Raw genomic sequence first — 23,346 nt, forward strand, 5'->3', positions numbered from 1 at the left:
AGGCTGGTCTTGAACTCCTGACTTCAAGTGATCCTCCCGCCTCAGCCTCCTAAACGACTGGCCCCCTGGTACTTTTAAAGAGCCATCTAAATATTGTCTAAACCTCTTCCCCATTTCACAGTGGGGACCAGAGGACTCAAGGTCACCCAGAGAATTAGTGGCCAAGCTGAGATTTGAATGCGAGTTTCCAAGAATCTTCCCAGTGCTGTGAGATGCCTCTGAGACTTCAGTGGAATGTAGGACAGAAACCCAGTGACAGAAGTTGAGCCATAGCAGGGACGTCCCTTCCCCCCGTCCAGGCCAAAGCAAGCTAGGTGTTTTGCAATTGAGCTGCAAAAACTAGGTCATGGGTCATTTACTTGATCTCTGCCCTAAGGTCCTCAGACTGTAGGAGACAGGGAGCTGGGGACTGAGAAATGGGGGTTTTACCTGTCCCACTGGCTGTTCATATTACCCAAAGAGGTGAGACAGGAACAGGAGATCTGCTTTTCTGTTCTCTCAGTTATATTTGAGTGACTAGAGTTTGTAGACAGCTCCATTTTCCCAAGAACACTAGTGCTTCAGTGCCACACCCTGAATCATGCTAACTAAATCCTGACCCCCATCAGGAACATCTTTCAGGAGCATCTCCATAACTCTCCTCTATGACTCCCCAAGGTCATTTTTTGGAGGAAGAGGAGAATGACTAAGATGGGGCCTACCCAGCTCCCTCCCTCCCAGATCCCAGAGGTGTTGTTACAGTAAAGGGATCCCAATCCAGACCCCAAGAGAGGATTCTTGGATCTCATGCAAGAAAGAATTCAAGGTGGGTCCATAGTGTGAAGTCAAAGCAAGTTTATTAGGAAAGTGAAGGAATAAAAAAATGGCTACTCCATAGACAGAGCACCTCTGAGGGCTGCTGGTTGACCATTTCTATAATTTTTAAGTGTTTTTTTTTTCTTTTCTTTCTTTTTTTTTTTTTTTTTTTGAGACGGAGTTTCACTCTGTTGCCCAGGCTGGAATGCAGTGGCTTAATCTTGGTTCACCGCAACCTCTGCCTCCCAGGTTCAAGTGATCCTCCTGCCTCAGCCTCCTGAGTAGCTGGGATTACAGGCACCCACCATCATACTCAGCTAATTTTTGTATTTTTTAGAGACAGGATTTCCCCATGTTGGCCAGGCTGGTCTTGAACACCTGACCTCAGGTAATCTGCCCATCTCGACCTTCCCAGAGTGCTGGGATTACAGGTGTAAGCCACTACACCTGGAAAAGCTTTCTGAAAGACCAGATAGGGGAGCTGTAGGCCCAGATGATCCCAGAAAGCTGTTCCTGGAATGGGGAGCAGAGACCAAATTTGGGGGCTAATCCCTGCTGCTCAGGGTTCTTAGTGAGTTGTCCAGTCAGAAATGCCACAGAAGCCAGAACCAATACAAAAGTATGTTCCCTCAATCCTTCATTCTCCTCTAGATAATCCCTTCTTTATCCTTAATTTCTCTCCCAAGTTTCTTTATTTCTTTTTTTTTTTTTTTAGATGGAGTCTCACTCTGTCACCCAGGCTAGAGTACAGTGGTGCAATCTAGGCTCACCGCCTCCTGGATTCAAGTGATTCTCCTGCCTCAGCCTCCCCAGTAGCTGGGATTACAGGCATGCACCACCACACCCGGCTAATTTTTGTATTTGTAGTAGAGACAGGGTTTCATCATGTTGGCCAGGCTGGTCTCAAACTCCTGACCTCAGGTGATCTGCCTGCCTCTGCCTCCCAAATAACTGGGATTACAGGCATGAGCCACCATGCCCAGCCTGCTAAGTTTCTTAAAAACATAGGCCATCTTCCTGGCCTCTACTCTTAGCTGCATGGTATATTGTAACGCATCTTTTGCCCTATATTTGTCAGGGTAAGTAATCTTAGTTGCTGTAACAAACACTCCCAAAACTCAATGGCTTAGCACTACAGTCAATTCTGGGGATAACAGGGAGGCCTGTTCCAAGCAGGATTTAGGGATCCAGGTGCCATCCATCTAGTAGCTATGCCATTTCCTAGGGTCTCAGAATACTCCACTAGAGATCCTCTATAACTACAGTAGTAGATGAGGGAAGAAAGAAAATGTAAAGAACTTCAAGCTGGGCATGGTAGTATGTGCCTGTAGTCCCCCAGCTACTTGGGAAGCCAAGGTAGGAGATCACTTGAGCCCAAGAGTTTGATACCAGTCTGGGAGTGACATAGCACAATCCCGTCTCTTAAAAAGAGAGAGAGAGAGAAAAAAAAAAAAAAAAAACAGAATTTCAGAGGAGACTTTAGGAGCCAGCCCTGGAAATGTCATACATCATTTCTATTTCTATCTATATTTCATTGGCCAGAATGCAATCACATGACCCAGAGTAGACTGTGGAATCTAATCTAGCGGTCCAAGAGCAAGAGGAAATGGATTTGTGAATGTATAGCATTGTCTCTGCCACATACCCCTACTGAGAAGTCTAATTATCATTTCCCATCATATTATTCAATCTCTCAATTATACTTCACTGTGTTAACCCTTCATTCCATTACTTTCTTTTTTTTTTTCAGACGGAGTTTCGCTCTCGTTGCCCAGGCTGGAGTGCAATGGCATGATCTCAGCTCACTGCAACCTCCGCCTCCCAGGTTCAAGCAATTCTCTGGCCTCAGCCTCGCAAGTAGCTGGGATTATAGGTATGCGCCACCACGCCTGGCTAATTTTGTGTTTTTAGTACAGATGGGGTTTCTCCATGTTGGTCAGGCTGGTTTTGAACTGCCAACCTCAGGTGATCCGGCCACCTCAGCCTCCCAAAGGGCTGGGATTACAGGCGTGAGCCACCGCGCTTGGCCCATTCCATCACTCTTGAGAAAGTAAAGAAACTTTTTATCTGAGAAATGCCAGCCCCTTTTAATTATCAGGCCCAGAGAGGCATTAAAATGTGACAGCATGGGCCTGGCGCAGTGGCTCACGCCTGTAATCCCAGCAATTTGGGAGGTTGAGGTGGGCGAATCACGAGGTCAGGAGTTCAAGACCAGCCTGGCCAACCTGGTGAAACCCTGTCTCTACTAAAAATACAAAAAAATTAGCTGGATGTGGTGGCGGGCGCCTGTAGTTCCAGCTACTCGGGAGGCTGAGGCAGGAGAATTGCTTGAACCGGGAGGCGGAGGTTGCAGTGAGCTGAGATTGTGCCACTGCACTCCAGCCTGGGCAACAGTGGAGACTCCGTCCCCAAAAAAAAAAAAAAAAAAAGAATTAGGTTAAAATAAAGTGACCGGGCACAGTGGCTCATACCTGTAATCCCACACTTTGGGAAGCCAAGGAGGGTGGGTCACCTGAGGTCAGGAGTTAGAGACCAGCCTCAACATGGCAAAAACCTGTCTCCACTAAAAATACAAAAATTAGCCACGCACGGTGACGCACACCTGTGGTCCCAGCTACTCGGGAGGCTGAAGGAGGAGGATAGCTTGAACATGGGAGGCGGGGGTTGCAGTGAGCCAAGATCGCACCACTGCACTCCAGCCTAGGCAACAGAGTAAGAATCCATCTCCAAGAAAATAAAAAATAAAAATAAAAACCACTTATAAAATAAAAATAAAAAATGCTTGTATCAACACTCCCCAAGGCAACCTGGAAGTGTGTCCCGAGCAGTTGCTCTCTACCTTGGCCCAAATAAACTCTCTATATTAATTTTGCCTCAGCTTTTTCTTTTTTTCCTCACTGTTGTTTTTGTTTGTTTGTTTTTCTCTTTTGAGACAGAGTCTCACTCTGTTGCCCAGGCAGGAATGCAATGGCACAATCTCTGCTCACTGCAACCTCCACCTCCTGGGTTCAAACGATTCTCCTGCCTCAGCCTCCCGAGTATCTGGGCCAAGTGAGTGGCACGCGCCACCATGCTTGGCTAATTTTTGTATTTTTTAGTAGAGATGGGGTTTCACCATGTTGGTCAGGCTGGTCTCGAACTCCTGACCTCGTGATCCGCCTGCCTCGGCCTCCCAAAGGGCTGGGATTACAGGCGTGAGCCACTGCGCCCAGACTGTTTTGTTTGAGACGGAGTTTCGCTCTTTCACACCCAGGTTGGAGTGCAATGGTGCGATCTTGGCTCACCACAACCTCCACCTCCTGTGTTCAAGTGATTCTCCTGCCTCAGCCTCCCGAGTAGCTGGGATTACCAGCATATGCCACCATATGCCCAGCTAATTTTGTATTTTTAGTAGAGACAGGGTTTCTCCATGTTGGTCAGGCTGGTCTCAAACCCCCGACCTCAGGTGATCCACCTGCCTCGGCCTCCCAAAGTGTTGGGATTACAGGCGTGAGCCACTGTGCCGGGCCCCTTTTTCTTTCTGGAGACAGGGTCTCCCTCTGTTGCCCAGGCTGGAGTATAGTGGCATGATCTTGGCTCATTGCAACCTCCACCTTCTGGGTTCAAGCGATTCTCCTGCTTCAGCCTCCTGAGTAGCTGGGACTACAGGCACCTGCCACCACGCCCGGCTAATTTTTTGTATTTTAGTAGAGACAAGGTTTCACCATGTTGCCCAGGGTAGTTTCGAACTTCTAAGCTCAGGAAATCTGGCTGCCCGCCTTAGCCTCCCAAAGTGCTGGGATTACAGGCATATGCCACTGCGGCCAGCCCTTTTTTTTTTTTTTTTTTTTTTTTTTTTTTGAGGCAGGGTATTGCTCTGTTGGCTCACTGCAACCTCCACTTCCCAGGTTCAAGCGATCCTCGCACTTCAGCCTCCTGAGTAGCTGGGACTACAAGTGTGCGCACCTACTCCTGACTAATTTTTGTACTTTTTGCAGAGATGGGGTTTCACCATGTTGCCCAGGCTGGTCTCGAATACCTGGACTCAAGTGTTCCGTCTGCCTCAGCCTCCCAAAGCATTGGGATTACAAGTATGAACCACTTCGCCCAGCCTCAGTTTCCTTCTTTAAGGTCAAAAATGTATGAGGGTACTCTTTTCCAGTTCCTTTGTGTTTTATATATATAACCATCACGTAAAATGCTCACCATGTGGGGCACTAACTGCTTTACAAATATTAACACATCTAATCTCATCAAAATGAAGATATGTACTATGAGGTAGGTACTTTTGTCCATTCAATTTTACCGGTAAGAAAACTAAGTTACAGAGATTTTAAGTAACCTGCCCAAGATCAGACAACTAGTAGGTAGCAGGAGCCAGGCTTTGAACTCAGGCAGTCCAGCTCGAGTTTATTTCTTAATCACTGCACAATGCTGCCTCTTTTCTCTTTTGTTTCTTTTCCTTTTTGCTTTCTTCTTCCTCTGCCTACCCTTTGCTTTTGGTGATCTCCAGGGCTCTGTCTTTAGCCTTATCTTACTCTATTATCTCTCCCTGTGAGATTTTATCAATTCTTAGAGGTTTTCTGTAGACTCTCCAGTGAGATCCCTAAGCTGGGGAGTGGGACCATTGTTTCTACCCATATCCCTAATGGTCACTACAGAACTTGGCACATACAAGTGCCAACAAAATATCTGAATGAATGACAACTCCCAGCTCTACCTCCAGACTGGAGCTGAGCTTCCAGACCTGGATGCTCAACTGCCCACTAGACATGCAAAGGATGTTAGCCAAATAAGGGGAAAGTGGGGATAGGGTAAAGGGGGAAAGAGTATTCCAGGAAGAAGAGATCAAGCCCTACCAACTTCATTTCCAGAGTTGTTAAGCTCATTTCTTTCTTCCATCTCCACTGACAGAGACCTTCCCTCTTACCTGGCCCATGGTCATGGTCTCCCTGACTCATCTTGCTCCCCTCCACTCGGCAGTCCTGTGCCACTCGGTGGCAAAATCTAATCCCCTTCCTCCCCTGCTGATACCCCTCAGCTGGTTTACAAGGCCTCCTCTCACATTTTGTGCTGCATAACAGAGAAGGAATTGTAGGCCCCTGAAGACCCCAAGCTGTCTCTCCTCGGGGGCCTTTGCTCTAGGGGCCGGTCCCTGCGAACTGGCGTGCCCCCTCTGCGCGCTCTTAAAGACACAGTTCAGGTGTCACTGCCTCTGGAATGCCCACCCTAGGGCTCCCAGCTTGAACTGCCTCCCCTCCCCTTCAGTCCTGGTAAAGGAGGGCCCTAACAATCGTTGAGTCCCAGAAGGCTCCACTTCCGGGTTCGTCTGCTTCAACCAGCCAGTGAGCTCGGGCGAGCCAGTCCATTCTGGGTCTCACTACCCCCACCCCATCCGTTTGTAGAGTGGCGCTAGGTCAGACCTCGCCTGAAGACCCTGCCATCTGCAGCTGGGCGACTTAGCCCCGCCCCCTCACCGCCCTTGCACGGCACCGCCCCACTCTTCCGTGCTCCCCCCCGAAGAAATGGTTCGACCGAAGGGGCGGTGCCAAGGTGACTGGCCGCTCCTATTGGTCAGGGCGAACCGTACCACGGCGGTGGCGGGGGAGCGCTTCGTGGGCAGCCGGCGGGCTCCGAGGCGGTGAGTGCAAAGCCTCAGACCCCGGCTCGCTCCTGCGTTGCGCCGTGCTAGGCCGCCCGCCGGGATGCAGTGGGCCGTGGGCCGGCGGTGGGCGTGGGCCGCGCTGCTCCTGGCTGTCGCAGCGGTGCTGACCCAGGTCGTCTGGCTCTGGCTGGGTACGCAGAGCTTCGTCTTCCAGCGCGAAGAGATAGCGCAGTTGGCGCGGCAGTACGCTGGTGAGCGGGCAGAGGGCGGGGAGGGGAGCGGCCGGCCCGGGAGCGGAGCCTAGGGTTCCGAAGGCGCCATCCCCGGACCCAGGACCGGTGCCGGCCCTGACTCCGCCGCCCCTCTGCCTCCGCCAGGGCTGGACCACGAGCTGGCCTTCTCTCGGCTGATCGTGGAGCTGCGGCGGCTGCACCCAGGCCACGTGCTGCCCGACGAGGAGCTGCAGTGGGTGTTCGTGAATGCGGGTGGCTGGATGGGCGCCATGTGCCTTCTGCACGCCTCGCTGTCCGAGTATGTGCTGCTCTTCGGCACCGCCCTAGGCTCCCGCGGCCACTCGGGTCAGTGCTAGCGGTGGGCCGGATTGGGAGGCTGGGGTTGTAGAGAGGCCCATGCCCTCCTGTCTGATGTTTGGCTGGGCCGTGCGATGGCGCGAATACCCTGATAGTGTCCATGCGATTGTCACTCAGGGCGCTACTGGGCTGAGATCTCGGATACCATCATCTCTGGCACCTTCCACCAGTGGAGAGAGGGCACCACCAAAAGTGAGGTCTTCTACCCAGGTGGGTAAGAAGGCTCTGTCAGAGAAGTGGGTGCCTTCACGTGGGGGGTGCCCACAATTGCGGGGAGCATGGCATGGAAAAGGAGTGTGTTGGGGGGCCCTCCTCATGGTTCCCTTCCTCCACCCTCCCATAAGCCACAGGTGATTGGTTGGGGCAGAGCTGAGGGACTCTTGCTTTCCTCTGTCAAGGGGAAACAAAACATAACAACTTCCTGTTAAACATGTCTGATTTTTATCTGCCCAGGCACAATTTTGCCCAGACAATATTCCAACAACTGTTGGGGAGACAGTGGGTAATCAGAAATGCTCTCAATACTCCAAAAGACAATACAGACAGTTATCTTTTTTTTTTAATAGTGCAACAATTTGCTTAAGAAATAGAGCATTGGACTTCCCAGTACATTTGAAGTTGGGTGTATGCATCGCAGGCATGGTGGTTGAACAGCTACACTTTTCAGATAAAGCCTCACAAGTCCTGGAACTACCCCTTTCCTAGCTACAAGCCCAGCCCAGGTTTAGCTAAATTTCTGCTTGTTTCGAGTGAGGCTTGGGAGTGCAGACTTCCATACAGTGGGCCCATGGCCAAGCAAGGTAGCCGTCTATGGCTTCCCCCAAGAGAGGACATGGGTCAGATGATGCCACAGAACATTTAGGAGTAGCCGCATGGGCCAGCCCAGTGAGGTAGGGCCTTTTGTTTTTCTGAAGCTCCCTCTCCATTCCCCACCCCTAGTTAGTCCATGGGCCAGGAAAGCAGCAGCCATGGAAGGGCAAGGCAGAGCTGGCTCTTCACTTGGGTGCTCCCTGTCCCCCAGGGGAGACGGTAGTGCATGGGCCTGGTGAGGCAACAGCTGTGGAGTGGGGGCCAAACACATGGATGGTGGAGTACGGCCGGGGTGTCATCCCATCCACCCTGGCCTTCGCGCTGGCCGACACTGTCTTCAGCACCCAGGACTTCCTCACCCTCTTCTATACTCTTCGCTCCTATGCTCGGGGCCTCCGGCTTGAGCTCACCACCTACCTCTTCGGCCAGGATCCTTGACCAGCCAGGCCTGAAGGAAGACCTGTGGATGGACAGGAGCGGGCAGGCCCGCACATATCCACTTGCTGGAGCCCATGTTTACAGACAGGGACATACACCATGCAGATCCCGAGTTCCTGCTGTATGAGCAGGGATATCCATGCTTATGTATCCAAACACAGAGAACCATGGGAACTAATGAGACACATATAGATACTGAGACCTGTGTGTACAGTAGGACCATGCACTCATACCCATCTGGATAGGGAGCCCCTGGTATACCAAGGGAGCCAGTTGTGTTCAAACACACACATCACAAGCTTGACTCACTAACTCAGGCCTTTCCAGAGCTCCACAGCTTCCCACCCCCTCCCCACCAAACTGGGGTTCTGGAGTTAAGGATGGGGGAGGGTATTATACTGCCTCAGTCTGACTCCTCAACCCAGCAGCAATTTGAGGGGATGAGGGGGAAGAGGAGCTGCCTTTTGGAGGCCCCCTTCACCTGCAGCTATGATGCCCTTCCCCTTCTCCCCTGTCCTCACCATATGCCTTATCCCCATTCTACTCCCCTGCTATGCAAGTGCCCCTGTGGCTTGTCCCCAACCCCTTCGGCAACCAAGCTCACCTGGGGAACCAGAGTAATGTGAAGAATGCTTGAAGTCAGCATCTTCCATTCCAGAAAGGCCCCCATTCTTCCTTTGGGGATATGATGCAGAAGCTGGTTTCAGCCCAGGACCCGCCACTGAGGAGGGGATCTAGGCAGGTGGGCCTGATTCCAAGGGGGCCTTCCTGGCCTGGAGAAGGCCTTTTACACACACACAACACACACACACACATCACAGTTTTCAGACAGCCCCTGCTGCATTCTCTGTCCATCTTTCTGTTTCTGTTAATAAAGATTTGTTGATCTGTTCCATCTTTTTGTGTGTCTGAGCAGCCGGAAAAAGCCTCTGACTCCTGGGGACCTCAGGAAGATCTCTCTCTTGCTGTGTGATTCATGGTTTTTTTTTTTTTTTTTTTTTTTTTTTGAGACGGAGTCTCGCTCTGTCGCCCAGGCTGGAGTGCAGTGGCGCGATCTCGGCTCACTGCAAGCTCCGCCTCCCGGGTTCACGCCATTCTCCTGCCTCAGCCTCCCGAGTAGCTGGGACTACAGGCGCCCACAACCGCGCCCGGCTAATTTTTTGTATTTTTAGTAGAGACGGGGTTTCACCGTGGTCTCGATCTCCTGACCTTGTGATCCGCCCGCCTCGGCCTCCCAAAGTGCTGGGATTACAGGCGTGAGCCACCGCGCCCGGCCTTTTTTTTTTTTTTTTAAGAGATGGGGTCTCCTCTGTTGCCCAGGCTGGAGAGTGGCACAGCGACATGATCATAGCTCCCTGCAGCCTTGAACTCGTGGTCCCAAACAATCTTCCTGCCTTAACCTTATGAGTAGCTGGGACTATAGGCAAATGCCACCATGCCTGGTTAGCTTTTTTAATTTTTTTTAGAGACGGGGTCTAGCTATGTTGCCCCAGCTGATCTCCAGCTCCTGGCCTCAAGTGATCTTCCCTTAGTCTCCAGAGTAACTGGGATAACAGAAACAAGCCACTGTGCCTCACAAGACAGTGGCTTTTGACTAGTAGGGACTATATACTTGAGTGTGCCTTAGAATCACCTAAGACACTCTTTGAGTCAGTAGCTCAGACTATTGAGCTCCATTGCCAGAGATCAGCCTGTTCAATGATTCTCTCCAACACAGCTGTGAATGCCACAATTTGAGAAATTCAGGGCAGGGTGGCCTGGAGTGTGTCTTGGCCTTACCTCTGCCGGTGGGATCCTGGGAACAGTCCTAAGAATCTTCCCCTGGATGGCCACAGGGTGGCAGTGTGCATCCACTTTTTAGCTTAAAGGCATAGTTGTTCTCGGCTTTTTTTCAGGGCTCCCAGCGTGGTGTCTGCCCCCACCCAGAACAGGAGTTCCTCCAGTCTATGGTCTACCTTCTTCAGGACCCACCACTAGTGTGGAGGCTCCCACAGTGAAAGGCAGGCACACTACCTGGCAGTATGTGAGGTAGGTAGGGCCAGGATTCAGGTAAGGCAAGAGAGGTGCCTAAAGTGCATTCATTCCCAGAGACCCTGCTCTTGCCTTAACTTCTGCATCCTACACACCAAGTATGCCTCACCCTCATCCTGGCCCTGTTCTGAGGGTAAGGCATAGATCACTCCTGCTTCTCAGGATTCCTGGTGTTTTAAAAATGGAAGAAACATGGTTATAAAAATTAGATATTTTAAGATTTTAATGAACACAAATCTGAAAGACTATATGTATAACTGCATTTAGAAACAACAACTGAATGTGGAGTCCAGGTAAGTTGGCCATCCTGACCCGGACTCTTCACCCCCATTACCACCGTGTCAGGCATAGTAGGCTCTGGCTGGCTCCTCTCCATTGACCCCAGGTTGCAAAGCCATGCCTCCTTGGGGGATTCCTACTCTGTAACCCAGCTCTGCCTCTAGGCCCAGAGTCCACATGTCAGGGATGACCCAGCTTGCCCTGTCATTCCTCCCAAACGTCCACAAAGGGCTAGGCTCCCAGGCCCCTCCTAATCTCTGCTGCTAAATCTGTTGGTCATTTCATAATTCTCAGCTTTCATTTGACACAGGTAATCACTCTGAAGGCACTCTTAGCTTCTGGGACACTACTCTTTTCTGGATTTTTTTTTTTTTTTTTTTTTTTTTTTTTTTTTTTTAGTAGAGACAGAGTTTCACCACATTGGCCAGGCTGGTCTCAAACTCCTGACTTCAAGTGATCTGCCTGCTTGGCCTTACAAAGTGCTGGGATTACAGGTGTGAGCCACTGCACCCAGCTACTGGATTCCTATCTCCTCATTCTCTGACTTTCTTGGGCTTAGTCCTCAAACCTCTTCTCTGTTTACACCCCTTCCCAGGTGATTCTGTGACTTTACCATCTATATATCTTGACTTCTAAATTTCTGTCTCAGCCTCAATCTCTTTCCTGAGCACCGGAGTTGGAAATCTTACTGCCTTCATCTCTACTCAACATCTCCACTTGACTGTCTAATAGGTATCTCAGATTTGAGATATCCAAAGCAAACCAAATTCTTTCCCAACCCCACACCACCACCATCTTGTAGTCTTTACTCTCTGAATTAAGGGCACCTACATTTACCCAGCTGCCCAGAGTCATTTTGGACACGTCTGTTTCACGTCCCAGATGCGATCCATCATCAAATACTGTTTTTGTCTGCAGAATATATCCAGACTCTAACCGTGTCTTCTCACCTTCACTGCCCCCACCCTGGTCTAAGACACCATCATCTGTTGCCTATAGACTATTGCAATGGTCCCTTAACTGATCACACATGCATCCTGTGTGGAGGGTTCTCCTTGCAGCAGCCAGTCAGACTTTCACTCTCTGCCGAGACATATCCAATGGCTTTCCATCTCATTCTGTCCTTTCACTCCTTACAAGGGCCTACTCCAAGGCCCATGTTTCCTCTGATCAGACATTCCAACTGCTCACCCCTTCAGTCCCCCTATTCCGACCCAGTGGCCTCCTTGCTTTTCTTCCAACACATCAAGCAAAATTCTGTCCCAGGATATTTGCACCTGCTATTCTGACCGCAGTGCTCGTCCCAAGGTATCCACATAGCCATAGCTCTCTTCCTCCCCTCCTTCAATTCCTGCTCACTGAGTTCTTCAACACTTACATAATATTATCTCTTGCATGGTGATTTTAAATACCTTCACAAAATTTTTGATGCTCTGTCCTTCAAGAGGTGAAGCCTAAATTCCTTCCCCTTGAGTGGGCTAGACTCAATTATGTACTTTCACAAATAATGTGGCAGACATAACAGTGTGTGACTTCTAGGACTAGGCCATAAAAAGCATTGCTGCCTAAAGAGTCTCTCTTGGATCATTCTGGGGGAAACCAACTGCCATGTTGAGAGGACATACAACCAATCCTATGGAGAGGCCCACATTGCAGGGAAACAGGCCCCCTGCCAAGGGCCATGCAAGTGAGCCATCTTGGAAGTAGATCCTCCAGTCCCAGTCAAACCTTCAGATGACTGCAGCCCTGGCCAACCTTTTTACTACAGAACCTTAGAGGATAATGAGTCAGAACCATCCAGACCCACAGAATTGTGAGAAAATAAATGTTTTTTGTTTTAAGCTGCTAAATTATGGGGTGATTTGTCACACAGCAATAGGTAACTAATGCGCCCCTTCTGTTCCCCCCAACGCAGCTACATTTTTCTGCATGGTGCTTATCACTATCTGACACACTGTATATTTCCCCCACTTAGAATTGTACCATTATAATAAGGACTTTGTTTTATTTGCTCCTGTGTCCAACAGTGCCTGGCAAAAAAAAATAATAATAATAATAAATATGTGTTGGATGAATGAAGCATGGGTCTCTGAAGGTCTAGGTCTGTCTCTGTCTCTGTGAGGTATAGGACCAGACTGTGGGTGTGAGAGGCAGCCTTTCCTTTTCACAGATGAAGAGAGATAAACCAAGTCCCAGTCAAGCATATTCCTTCCCCTCAGCCCTTCCCAGTTGTAGCCCTCCTGGCCCAGACCCCAAAAGTGGATTAACTTCGCTTGATTGATTTGGGAGCTGTGGGAGTGACTGCCCAGTCCCTTGCCCGTCAACCCAAACCCTACAAAGCACTCTCCAAACACTCAGAACTGGAATTTCCCCAAGCCAATTCCTACCTTTCCAGGAAGACTCTGACCACCTACCTTTGTCCATGCACCTTCTCTGAACAGCCAGGGGAAGCTGTGGTGGGGGAAAGGGAGCAAGTAGGGCACAAGGGTTCTGTGGATCGCTACCCTCTGCTCTCCAGTCTTCCAGTAGACTTCCGGGGCATGTCTGTCTGCCTGGCACATTCACTGATTCTCCCCTCCCAGCATCAGGGAGGGTTGGGCAGAGGAGGAGGCTTGGCTCTGCCCCAGGATACTCACACCAAACAAAGCCACGGGGGAGGAGGCATCAGTACCGACAGGAGCTTCTGGAGGCTGGGGGGTTCTGATGGGCTCAGAGGTCTGAAATCTGAGGTGGAGGACACTGGGGCAGCCAAAGGTATGAATGGGGCTGAGCCTCAGCATGGCCAGGAATGGGCCATAGGGAACCAGGACTTAGTGCTGCAGTAGGAGCTGCGCATAGAAGGGTGCAGAGAAGGGTGGTGGCTGGAGGCAGGGAGAGCAAGGAGGAGGCACCCACCATGGGATCCTGGTCAGAAGAGCTGGTGGTTTGAGCCAGAGCAAGCTGAGGCTGAGAGAAGTGGACTGATTGGGGGAGGACAAGGGAGGAGGGAGGACACAAAGGTCGCGTCAGGATTCCTGCCTTCTGGGTGTGAGGTCAGAAGACAGTCCCTGGTGCCACAGTTTCATACCTATGCAGGTGTCACCCCTACAGACACCTGCTGTTCACTTACACACTTGGCATCACCTCACCTCGCTTTGGTAGGTGGTCCCCTTGGGCACAGGAAGAAATAGGAAGTATGAGGATGCCTGGGAGGAGTGGGGTTCAGGCTGTTCAGAGCAGAAATTCTGAGAAGCCTGCCACTCAGAACCCCCAAATAAGGAACGGCATTTCAGCATCTTGGGAATAGTTTGGGGGAGGGCGTAAAGCAGTGGGCTGAGGGGGTCTGGAGATACACATGTGGGAGTCAGGCACACATGGGTGGAGAATGTGTGTGAACATGGGCGAAGTGCTGTTCACTGTTGAAACAAACCTATGATGAGTACCAGAGGTTCATTACACTATTCACTTGTCTGTGTTTCAAAATTTTCATAATACAGGCTGAGCACGGTAGCTCACGCCTGTATTCCCAGCACTTTGGGTGGCTGAGGTGGGTGGATCACTTGAGGTCAGGAGTTCAAGACCAGCCTAGCCAAAATGGTGAAACCCCATCTCTACTAAAAAGAGAAAAATTAGCCGGGCCTGGTGTTGGGTGCCTGTAATCCCAGCTAATCCCAGCTATTCAGGAGGCCGAGGCAGGAGAATCACTTGAACCTGGGAGGCAGAGGCTGCAGTGAGCCCAGATTGCGCCACTGCACTCCAGCCTGGGTGACAGAGTAACACTCTGTCTCAAAAAAAAAAGAAAAAGAAAAGAAAATGTCCCTAATAGAATGTCAAAAGAGACAAAACCTGTGTGTGGCTGTGTATCTGCATGCATTGAGTTGTGCAGTCAGCTTAAAGACCTCTGAGTGTGTGTAAGTGCATCCTTGGGGGTCCACCACCGTGTGCATGCATGTGTGCAAAACCGCAGCATGCTGCAGTTGGGGACAGCGCGTGGGCAGGGCAGGGGTGGTCAAGGCAAGGGGAGAAGCTTCTATTCTGACCAGACCCTCCACGCACACCCAAGCATCTTGCAGAGGGATTCCCCTCCTGATCGCAGCCTGCCCAGGCCGTTGGCACTGTGGTGACCATGTCACCGAACATGTGAGACTGGGCAGCTGTGCGCCTGAACTTGTGACAAGGTGCGTTGGTGTGTGGACGCGGCTGTTTGTGTGTGGAAGCCCAGTGCTGAGTGTGGGTGTCGGGGCACGACTTGTGAGGCTGGGCGGGGCTCTGGTCCAGAGTCCGGTGGCGGTGGAGCCCTCACTTTCGCACGATTCCCCTGCAGCTCTCCAGCGCCCCCTGCCCCCGAAGCTGGCTGGAAGGAAGGTGGGAGACACCTGTTGGGTGGCTGAGAGCGGCAGAGCCCACAGGGGCCTCTCCCCATGCGCCCCGCCCGCCCTGTCCGGCTCGGGTCCCGCCCCCGCGGCCCCCGCAAGCAGCGCGGCGAGTGAGCGCACAGCGGCCAGAGGAGCGCAGGGCGGCGGGAGCGCACCGCGGGGACCCAGCCGAGGCCAGGGCCGCCAGGGAGGCGGGCAGAGCAAAGGCAGCGCCGTGGAGACGCCGGGGGCAGCGGGCCACGCCAGGCAGGTGAGTGCGGCCGCGGGGCCCCCGGAGCGAGAGAGCGGGGCGTCGCGACTCCGCCACCTCCTGCCCATCCGGTCCCGTGCCCGTCCCAGGCTCTGCCCCACCGCCCTCCATCCCGGCGACTCCTTGGTCCCTGTCCTCTGCCCCTCTCTCCGGCTGTTTTCCCCGTCCTGTCTCAGTCGGTCTCTCTCTATTTCACTATCTCTTTCTAATTTCTCTTTTCTGTCTGCTTCCTGCTGTCTTGGTCTTTCCCTGTCTCTCAACACCTGCCTCACTATTTGTCTATCTCCGCCTCTGTCTCTCCGTTTCTGTCCGTCTCTGAGTTACCTGTCACTTAGGTCTTTTATCTCTTGCTCCTCTACCTCTCTTACCCTCCCTGTCTCTCTACCCAATATTCTCTCTCTCTCCATCTCTGTCTCTCTACCCTGTCTCTGCCTGATATTTCTGCCTCTCTGCATCTTGGTCCCTCTCAGTCTCTGTGTCACCCCACTTCTTTCTCTCCTGTCACCCTGTTCCATCTCTATTTTCACATCTTCCTGTCATTGTCTCTGTCGGACATCCCCCCTTCTCCTTTTCTTTCTCTCTCCCTCCCTTCACCATTTCCCGATGTCTCTTGGTCCCTGTCACCCTCTCTGATCTGCTCACTCTTCCAGTCCTCAGTCAATGGCCATTTCTGATTCCCGGGGTCTGGTCCTGTTTCTGTTCACCTCTGGGAAAGCCATCTTTCTGCCTCTTTCCTTGTGACTCCTGCACTTCCCTGAATCCATGACCACCTCCCCCTGTGTTGGGGGCTATGGGGGCAGCAGGGCCCAGCACCCATAATTCCCTCCCCTACAGGCGGCCCTTTCCTCGGGGTCCCGCCTGGTACCAGGGCCCCCCTCAGCTGGGGGACTGCGCCTGGAAGCTGTCATGGAGGCCCTGCAGAAGCAGCAGGCAGCTCGGCTGGCCCAGGGGGTGGGGCCATTGGCCCCTTCACGCTCGCTGCTGCCACCGGGGCCTCCCCTGCCTGACCACCGGACCCTACAGGCCCCTGAGGGGGCCTTGGGGGAGGTTGGGACTGAGGAAGAGGAAGATGCCGAAGATGAGGAGGAGGGGGAGGAAGCCAGGGCAGAGGAGGAGGCAGCTGAGGAGAACCATCCAGGGGCCCAGGGCCCCAGCTCACCTTCTAGCCAGCCCCCTGGACTCCATCCCCACGAGTGGACCTACGAGGAACAATTCAAGCAGGTAGGACCTACGCCCTCGATGTCCGGCCCTCTCCCCTATCTCCCTCTTCTGGCGAAAGCAGAGCCAGGTGATAGCAGTCTCTGCAAGATGAAAAGAGACACAGAGACACGGAGACCTAGAGAAAGACAGAGGGAAGATTGGAGGATAGTGACAGGGAGGGAAAGACAGATGCCTGGCTAATTTTTTTAAATTTCTTTTGTAAAGACAGGGTCTCCTTGTATTGCCCAGGCTGGTCTTGAACTCTTGAGCTCAAGTGATCCTCCCACCTCGGCTTCCCAAAGTGCTGAGATTACAGGCATGAGCCACCATGCCCAGCCAGGTGTAGGGAAGGCAGTCTGGGGGCTGGGGATTCCTACTTACCACCCTACCTACCTTCTCACACATCAAGTCACAAGGTCATATTCCAGGGACCAGTGGGGGTGTCCCAGTTGCTTCCTCTGTCTTCAGAAGCAGAATGGAGGTTATCACTCCCTTGGCAGGTTGATACACCTCTCCTTTCTTTCCTGTCACATCCCCCTAACCCCAGCCCCATGCAAATCTTCTCCCTGGCCTGAGTTCCATGGATGATAGTTCCCAGCCTGTGATAGCCACTACAGCCGCAGTATGACTATAGGGCTCCTCTGCAACTCAGAATGACAAGACTTCATTCACAGGGCCTTAATCTGAGGTTCTTTCTCCCTGGAGAACCCCTCTGGGTGTTATTCTAAGGACACTACTCAAGGCTGTCACTACAAAGGTGTTACACAGGGCTGTGACTCCAGGTGTGCCATTCTGGTGGTGTTAACTTGTAGGATGTTGGTCTGGGTATATTCAAAAAGTGTTAATCTGTGAGTAGTATTCTGGCATTGGTGTAAAACTGAGTGTTACTCAGGGCTCTGTTCTGGATATATGGCTCTAGAGACTGTTTCTCCTAGGTATAATTCTAGGGGTTATTACTTGGAGAGTGTATGTATTATTTGTGGGTATCCATCTAAGACTTAGGGCTCAGTTTTTGTGGGAATGTGGCTCTAAAGGTGGATCTGGGGCTTATTACTCATGGGTATTTTGTTTGTTTTTTATTCTGAGGATTCTTATGGGGATGATGTGACGGAATATTATCTATAGGTGTTACTCAGGGACTGTTACTCTGGGTCAGTGACTCTAGGGTTGGTTCCCTTGGCTGGTATTCGGGAGTTGATACAGGAGGTGGGACTCCAGATTACCAGGAAGAGTTGAGCTGGTCTGTGGATCCTTCAAACTCTGACCCCACAGGGCCACTGCCTCTCTAGCAGCTTCCGTAGTAGGTAGGGTAACTGCCTCTGAAAGGAAATCAGACCAGAAGATGAGCTGAAGGGCACTGGGTGTCAACCCAGAAGCTTCTGAGCATCACCCTGCCTGAGGGGTGGGTTAGAAGCGTCTCTGCCATTCACTCACCCCCAGCCCTGGCATACAGGGATGTGAACAGCATGAAGTCCTTGCATGAATGAATCAGAGCATCAGATATATGTTTGTCTCCTCAGTCTGGAATACAACCCCAGCCTAGCTTCCTTCCTGGGACTCTAAATTTCCCATGAGGGTGGGGGAAGACTGGGCCCCAGAGGGCAGGCTGAGCCTCCAAGCTCCATCCTGTTCCTCTCTTCCCTTACTCCCTAGATGGGTGGTTTGAACGGCCTAGGGCACCACTACCAGTACCAGTCTCTGTATGTACTAGAAAAGGCACCCCTGCCTGCCCCTAGGCGGAGAGAGCCTAATGCTAATGCCAGGGAGTCCACATTGAGATCCTACTGACTCCTTCAGCTAGGGACCCTTGTTCAGGGTACAACCTGAATTGGGGTCTAGGGAGGGAGGGGGGTCAGCAGAGCTGTAGAATGACCCCAATCCTTCCCCAGCTGTATGAGCTCGATGCAGACCCCAAGAGGAAGGAATTTCTGGATGACCTGTTTAGCTTCATGCAAAAGAGGGGTGAGTGGCATGACGTGGGGGAAGGGCCCTGGAATTGCCCCCTTACCACGTTTGAGGAAACCCGGTTGGGTTCTCCCTGCAGAGGCCTGAGCTTGGCAGCACCTGTCCTTTGGGCCCTCAATAGCGTCTTTAACCTCTGACCCTGCCCCCCTCCTCCACCCCAGGATTAATTAGCGGCCAGCCCACTGGCAGGTTAATGAGTGTGGGATCAATTGGGAGGGTGGGAGGGGGAACTGATGGGAGGCTGGCCTGGGGTGGGAGGGTCCCAGAATCAGAGGGCTGAAAATACCTTGGTTCTCTGTCAAGGGTCCTTCCTTCAGTCATGTCTTCCCTGTTTTCCCTTGATTAAGGCAGGTTGCACCTCATGTGCTCTACAGCAGGAAGGACTAGGATTAGACTGGAGGAAGGACTTCCCAAGGGGCGGGCTGGGGACTATGTGAGTTGAGGCTGTGCACTATGTGAGTTGAGGCTGTGCAGGAGGAGAAATTCCTTTCCAGGAATGTCAGAGCTGGAGGAGAACGCAAGAAGGGTCTAGGAGGGCATCAGGGTGGGTGGCAGTCCATCACTTCAGCTTCTCCCCAGATTCATGGGACGGAACACTGACTCATTATCTCTCTCTACAAAGCTAATTAACTCACTCAGAGCGCAACCTGATAAGCCGCTAATTAACTGGCTGCACTGTCCGCCCCCCCCCCTTTTAGTGCAGCTGCTGGCCCACCTCCCGCCCCCGGCCCTCGCCCTAGCCCCAGCACCCGTTTCGGGTCCCTTGCTTCCCTGGGACCCTCAGTAGGGCCCTAAGTCCTTTTGGTTCCCAGGGAGGCCCATTCTGGTTCCAGTGTCCCCTCTCTGGCCCTTCCTCGAGGCCTCCCCTCCACTGGGGTAGCGGGTGTGAACCGATCTCAGCATCGCCTGCCCGCCCCTCCCCACTAGCTCTGCCTCCCTTCGGTCCCTGCCTCCCACCGCTCCAGTTGCAGGGGGAGGGGGTCCCGCGGGGCCGATAATTTTCCCCCATTAATCAGGCCGCAGCTAATTGTTCGGGTCCAAAGGCGCGGCGGAAGGGGACGGGATCGGTAAGGAATTAACTGGGGCCCATCGCTCAGCGCAGACAGGCCCCTTTGTCAGGACTGGCCGGCGGGGGCGGCGCGGGCTGCGGAGTCGGCGGGCCGAGGCGGGAGCTGATTCTTCTCCCGCCCGTCATCCCCCAGCCTTGGGCAGCCACCCGGGGGCTGCTGCTTAGGGGAGGCCGGCTCTTCAGCACTGTCCGGAAGTGCTTCCTGCGGTCTACCCCAGGGGACAGCAAACTAAAGTTTGCAGGCCAAACCCAGCTGCCTGCAAGATAAGAATGGTTTTTACTTATTTAAATAGTTGGGGGACAAAATTAAAAGATGAATAACATCTCCAGACTGGTGAAATTCGAATTTCAGAGTCTATATTATTGGAACACAGCCGCATCCATTCCTTTAGGTATTCTCTATGGCCGCCTTTAGGCTACAATGAGAGCGTTGAGTAGTTGTGACAGAGATCATTTAGCCATCTGGCCTTTTACAGAACTTTGCCCACCCCTGTGCTAGCCTCCTGTCCTTCCTGCTAAAATAGAGGCCCTGGGGTTCCGTGGGCTCTGCCCAAGTCTCCCTCTTTCCCGCCCTCCCCGGGGCTCCCGCCCCGTATCAGTCCCCGGGGATGCTGTAGACAGGGTCTTAGTCTCAGTGTCCTGACTGCAGCCCGCTCCCCACCAGGGACGCCAGTGAACCGCGTGCCCATCATGGCGAAGCAGGTGCTGGACCTGTACGCTCTGTTTCGTCTGGTGACCGCCAAGGGCGGCCTGGTGGAAGTCATCAACCGCAAAGTGTGGCGGGAAGTCACGCGCGGCCTCAGCCTACCCACCACCATCACCTCGGCCGCCTTCACTCTACGCACCCAGTGAGGCCAGGGGCGCTAGCGGAAGGGAAGTGGGCACAGGGTCGGGCTGGGGCGGGGAGGGGAGGGTCCCCGGGCGGGCGTCCGGGTGTGGGACTTGACCAGCTGGGCCCAGACACTCCCACACACTCACCGCCCACTGTCCGCCCCTAGGTACATGAAGTACTTGTACCCGTACGAGTGCGAGACTCGAGCGCTCAGCTCCCCAGGGGAGCTCCAGGCCGCCATAGACAGCAATCGGCGCGAAGGCCGTCGCCAGGCTTACACCGCTACTCCACTCTTTGGCTTGGCAGGGCCGCCGCCTCGGGGCGCTCTGGGCCCTGCCTTGGGTGCCGGCCCCGCCCCTCGGGCGACCCCTTCCAGCCCCGGCCCCGCCCAGGGTTCCGCCTCCGGCCTGCCAGCGCACGCATGCGCTCAGTTGAGTCCAAGCCCTATTAAGAAAGGTGCGAGGGGAGAATGGTGGAGGTTTAAGGGTCTCTGAGGTTTAGGTGGGCGCTAAGATATAGCAACCATTAAAATGTGGGGACTGAGGTCTGGGAGCAGTAAGGTCTGACGGGCCTCTGAAGTTTGGGGGTCACAAAGGTTTAGGGGTCCTGAGGTTTGCGGTCAAATGAGCGCTTTGGGGTATGGGTTACTGAGGTGTGGGGGCCGAAGTTCAGGAAAAGGTCCTTTTTTTTTTTTTTTTTTTTTTTTTTGAGACGGCGTCTCGTTCCGTCGCCCAGGCTGGAGTGCAGTGGCTGCAGTGGCGCGATCTCAGCTCACCGCAACCTCCGCCTCCCGGGTTCAAACGATTCTCCTGCCTCAGCCTCCCGAGTAGCTGGGACTACAGGCGCCCGCCACCACGCCCGGCTAATTTTTTTTTTTTCTTTGTATTTTTAGTAGAGATGGGGTTTCACCATGTTAGCCAGGATGGTCTCGATCTCCTGACCACGTGATCCGCTCGCCTCGGCCTCCCAAAGTGTTGGGATTACAGGCTTAGCCACCGCGCCCAGCCAGGAAAAGGTCTTTTAATCACAGCAGCTCCATTCCACACCTGTCTACCCAGTGCTCCTATTTGCATATAGTTTGTGCCTCTTGTGACCTGGATTATTTAATAACCAACAGTCGAAAACAACCCCCAAATTCTCTAGACATGTACATTGATCCTTTGGGCTCTAGAGAAAAGCTTCAGCGCTTCCAGACTGAGGCTCTGGATGGGAAGATAGATGGAATGAAGGATGAGAGATTGGTACATGAGCTTGAGTTACCTCTTTTGGTCCCAGGCCTGGGGGAGAACCAAATGCAGAGATGGGTTGGTTTGGCCAGGGGAGCTGAATAACCTGTTCTTCCAGAGGAGAGTGGAATTCCAACCCCTCGCCTGGCACTGCCTGTGGGCCTGGCATTGGGACCTACACGGGAGAAACTGGCACCAGAGGAGCCCCCAGAAAAGAGAGCTGTGCTGATGGGGCCCATGGACCCACCTCGACCTGGCATGCCCCCCAGTTTCCTGCCCCGTGGCAAGGTTCCCCTGAGGGGTGAGGAGGGGTTTGTTGTGAGGGGGCTTCGGGACTGTACACTGAGGGAGGATTGACCCATCACCTGATAGGTGTTAGAGAGGGGGCAGACAGATTCCTTTATAGACAATTGTGTGAGTATATGTGTGGGGCTGAAGTGGAATGGGGGCTGTCTACAGGGATGGAGGGGGGAAATTCTATTAATAAGTCTGAAGTCTGATTCTCCAAAATGTGATTCCTCTGCCCCCTCCTGGACAGAAGAGCGGCTGGATGGGCCTCTTAATCTGGCAGGCAGTGGCATCAGCAGTATCAACATGGCCCTAGAGATCAACGGGGTGGTCTACACTGGTATGGGTACTGCAGGCTGTCTACACTGGCATGGGGTCAGGGGTATTTAGGCTGGCATGGGGATTTTAGACTTCCTCTACTAGCATGAAGTTCAGGGATATCTAAGCTTGCATGGGTAACGTGGGGTTCAGGGGATTGCTAGACTGGCATGGGTTAAAGGGGGTGCCTACATGGCATGGGATCCAAGGCATGACCTCTCTGGCTTGAGTACCAGGGGATGTCTGCCTTGTCATGGGCCTATGTATCAGCATAAATATTATTGTTTACCTGTTTGAGGGTATCTACATTAGCAATGGAGTCTCTTACTGACCCAAGGAGCTTGTCCTCATTGGTTTGTGGCAGGGGTACGTGTGTAGTGTTCTAGCAACCAGAACACTTACTTTTGTTCCCCTCTTCTGTTTCCATATCCTACCCCCTCCTGCTTGTTTTTGCCCTCTACCATCTCCTCACCCCTTTGCCAGGTGTCCTCTTTGCCCGCCGCCAGCCTGTGCCAGCTTCCCAGGGTCCAACCAACCCTGCACCCCCACCCTCTACAGGGCCCCCTTCCAGCACCTTCCCCTAAGAGGTCCTACTTGAAACTAAGAGTCCCAGCCCCATTGCTGAGTGGGGAGGAGTCCCTCTGCTTTGATTCTTTCCGGCTGCCCACTCTGGGACCCAGCCCTGGGAGGGGACCATACCTCCCATGCCATGTAGACTTAAAACCAAAGTTTCTTTTGATGTTACACCTACCTCACTGTAAAGGGAGGGCACCTCCTCCCCGGCCAATTCCAGCAGCATCTACTAAAGTGTTCTTCCTCCAGTAACCACTATCATCTCCTCATGTGTCCCCTCTGTCAATGTCATCTCTAGAACCCTACCCCTTTGAGTCAGCCTTGCTTCTCTTCAGGAGCCAAGTGAAAGGTTGGGTTGGGGTACTGTGAAAGAGACATCCCTCAGGTCACATCTAGACAATAAAGCTGCGATCCCTCCCTCTCTGATGCCTCCTTTCTTGTTTGGGTATGGGAGGTGGGGAGGAATGATGTGGAACATGGGCTGCCTTGGGCCAGGGCCTTTCAGAGGGGAAGGCAGAATAGCAAAGTTCCGTGAGAATAGAAGAGCTCCGTCTCTTGAATCAGACAACCTGAGTTCAAGCCCCATTTCTGTCCCTATAGTGCTGGGTGACCTTGGGCAAGTTACTTAATCAACTGAACTTTAGAAGACTCCAAAAGTTTATGGTAACTCACGGAGCCTTCTAATGATGTATCTATGGGAATGGACCTACCCTGGAACACGTGCAAACTCAGGGAATGGCGTG

General features: G+C 52.7%; 2 protein-coding genes across 10 annotated transcripts; both read left to right on the forward strand.

Annotated features, from left to right (window-relative positions):
• Positions 1-6,389: 6,389 nt before the first annotated feature.
• On the forward strand, positions 6,390-9,112 carry SIGMAR1 (sigma non-opioid intracellular receptor 1). Of its 9 annotated transcripts, none has more exons than XR_013404588.1 (4): positions 6,390-6,630; positions 6,757-6,970; positions 7,065-7,179; positions 7,991-9,112. XR_013404588.1 is itself a non-coding variant. In XM_077965084.1 (4 exons), exons 1-4 carry the CDS (start codon positions 6,480-6,482, stop codon positions 8,000-8,002), a joined length of 483 nt encoding a protein of 160 aa, XP_077821210.1. In that variant the 5' UTR covers positions 6,390-6,479; the 3' UTR covers positions 8,003-9,112.
• Positions 9,113-12,851: 3,739 nt separating this feature from the next.
• On the forward strand, positions 12,852-23,024 carry ARID3C (AT-rich interaction domain 3C). Its single transcript, XM_001096190.4, has 9 exons — positions 12,852-13,281; positions 14,831-15,132; positions 15,967-16,353; positions 18,222-18,294; positions 20,031-20,214; positions 20,365-20,654; positions 21,543-21,725; positions 21,963-22,052; positions 22,514-23,024. The coding sequence occupies exons 1-9, from the start codon at positions 13,068-13,070 to the stop codon at positions 22,612-22,614; spliced, it is 1,824 nt and encodes a 607-aa protein (XP_001096190.3). The 5' UTR covers positions 12,852-13,067; the 3' UTR covers positions 22,615-23,024.
• The last annotated feature ends 322 nt before the right edge of the window (positions 23,025-23,346 follow it).

The sequence above is a fragment of the Macaca mulatta genome, chromosome 15 (assembly GCF_049350105.2).
Source record: "Macaca mulatta isolate MMU2019108-1 chromosome 15, T2T-MMU8v2.0, whole genome shotgun sequence".
In the NCBI taxonomy this organism is placed as follows: Eukaryota; Metazoa; Chordata; class Mammalia; order Primates; family Cercopithecidae; genus Macaca; species Macaca mulatta.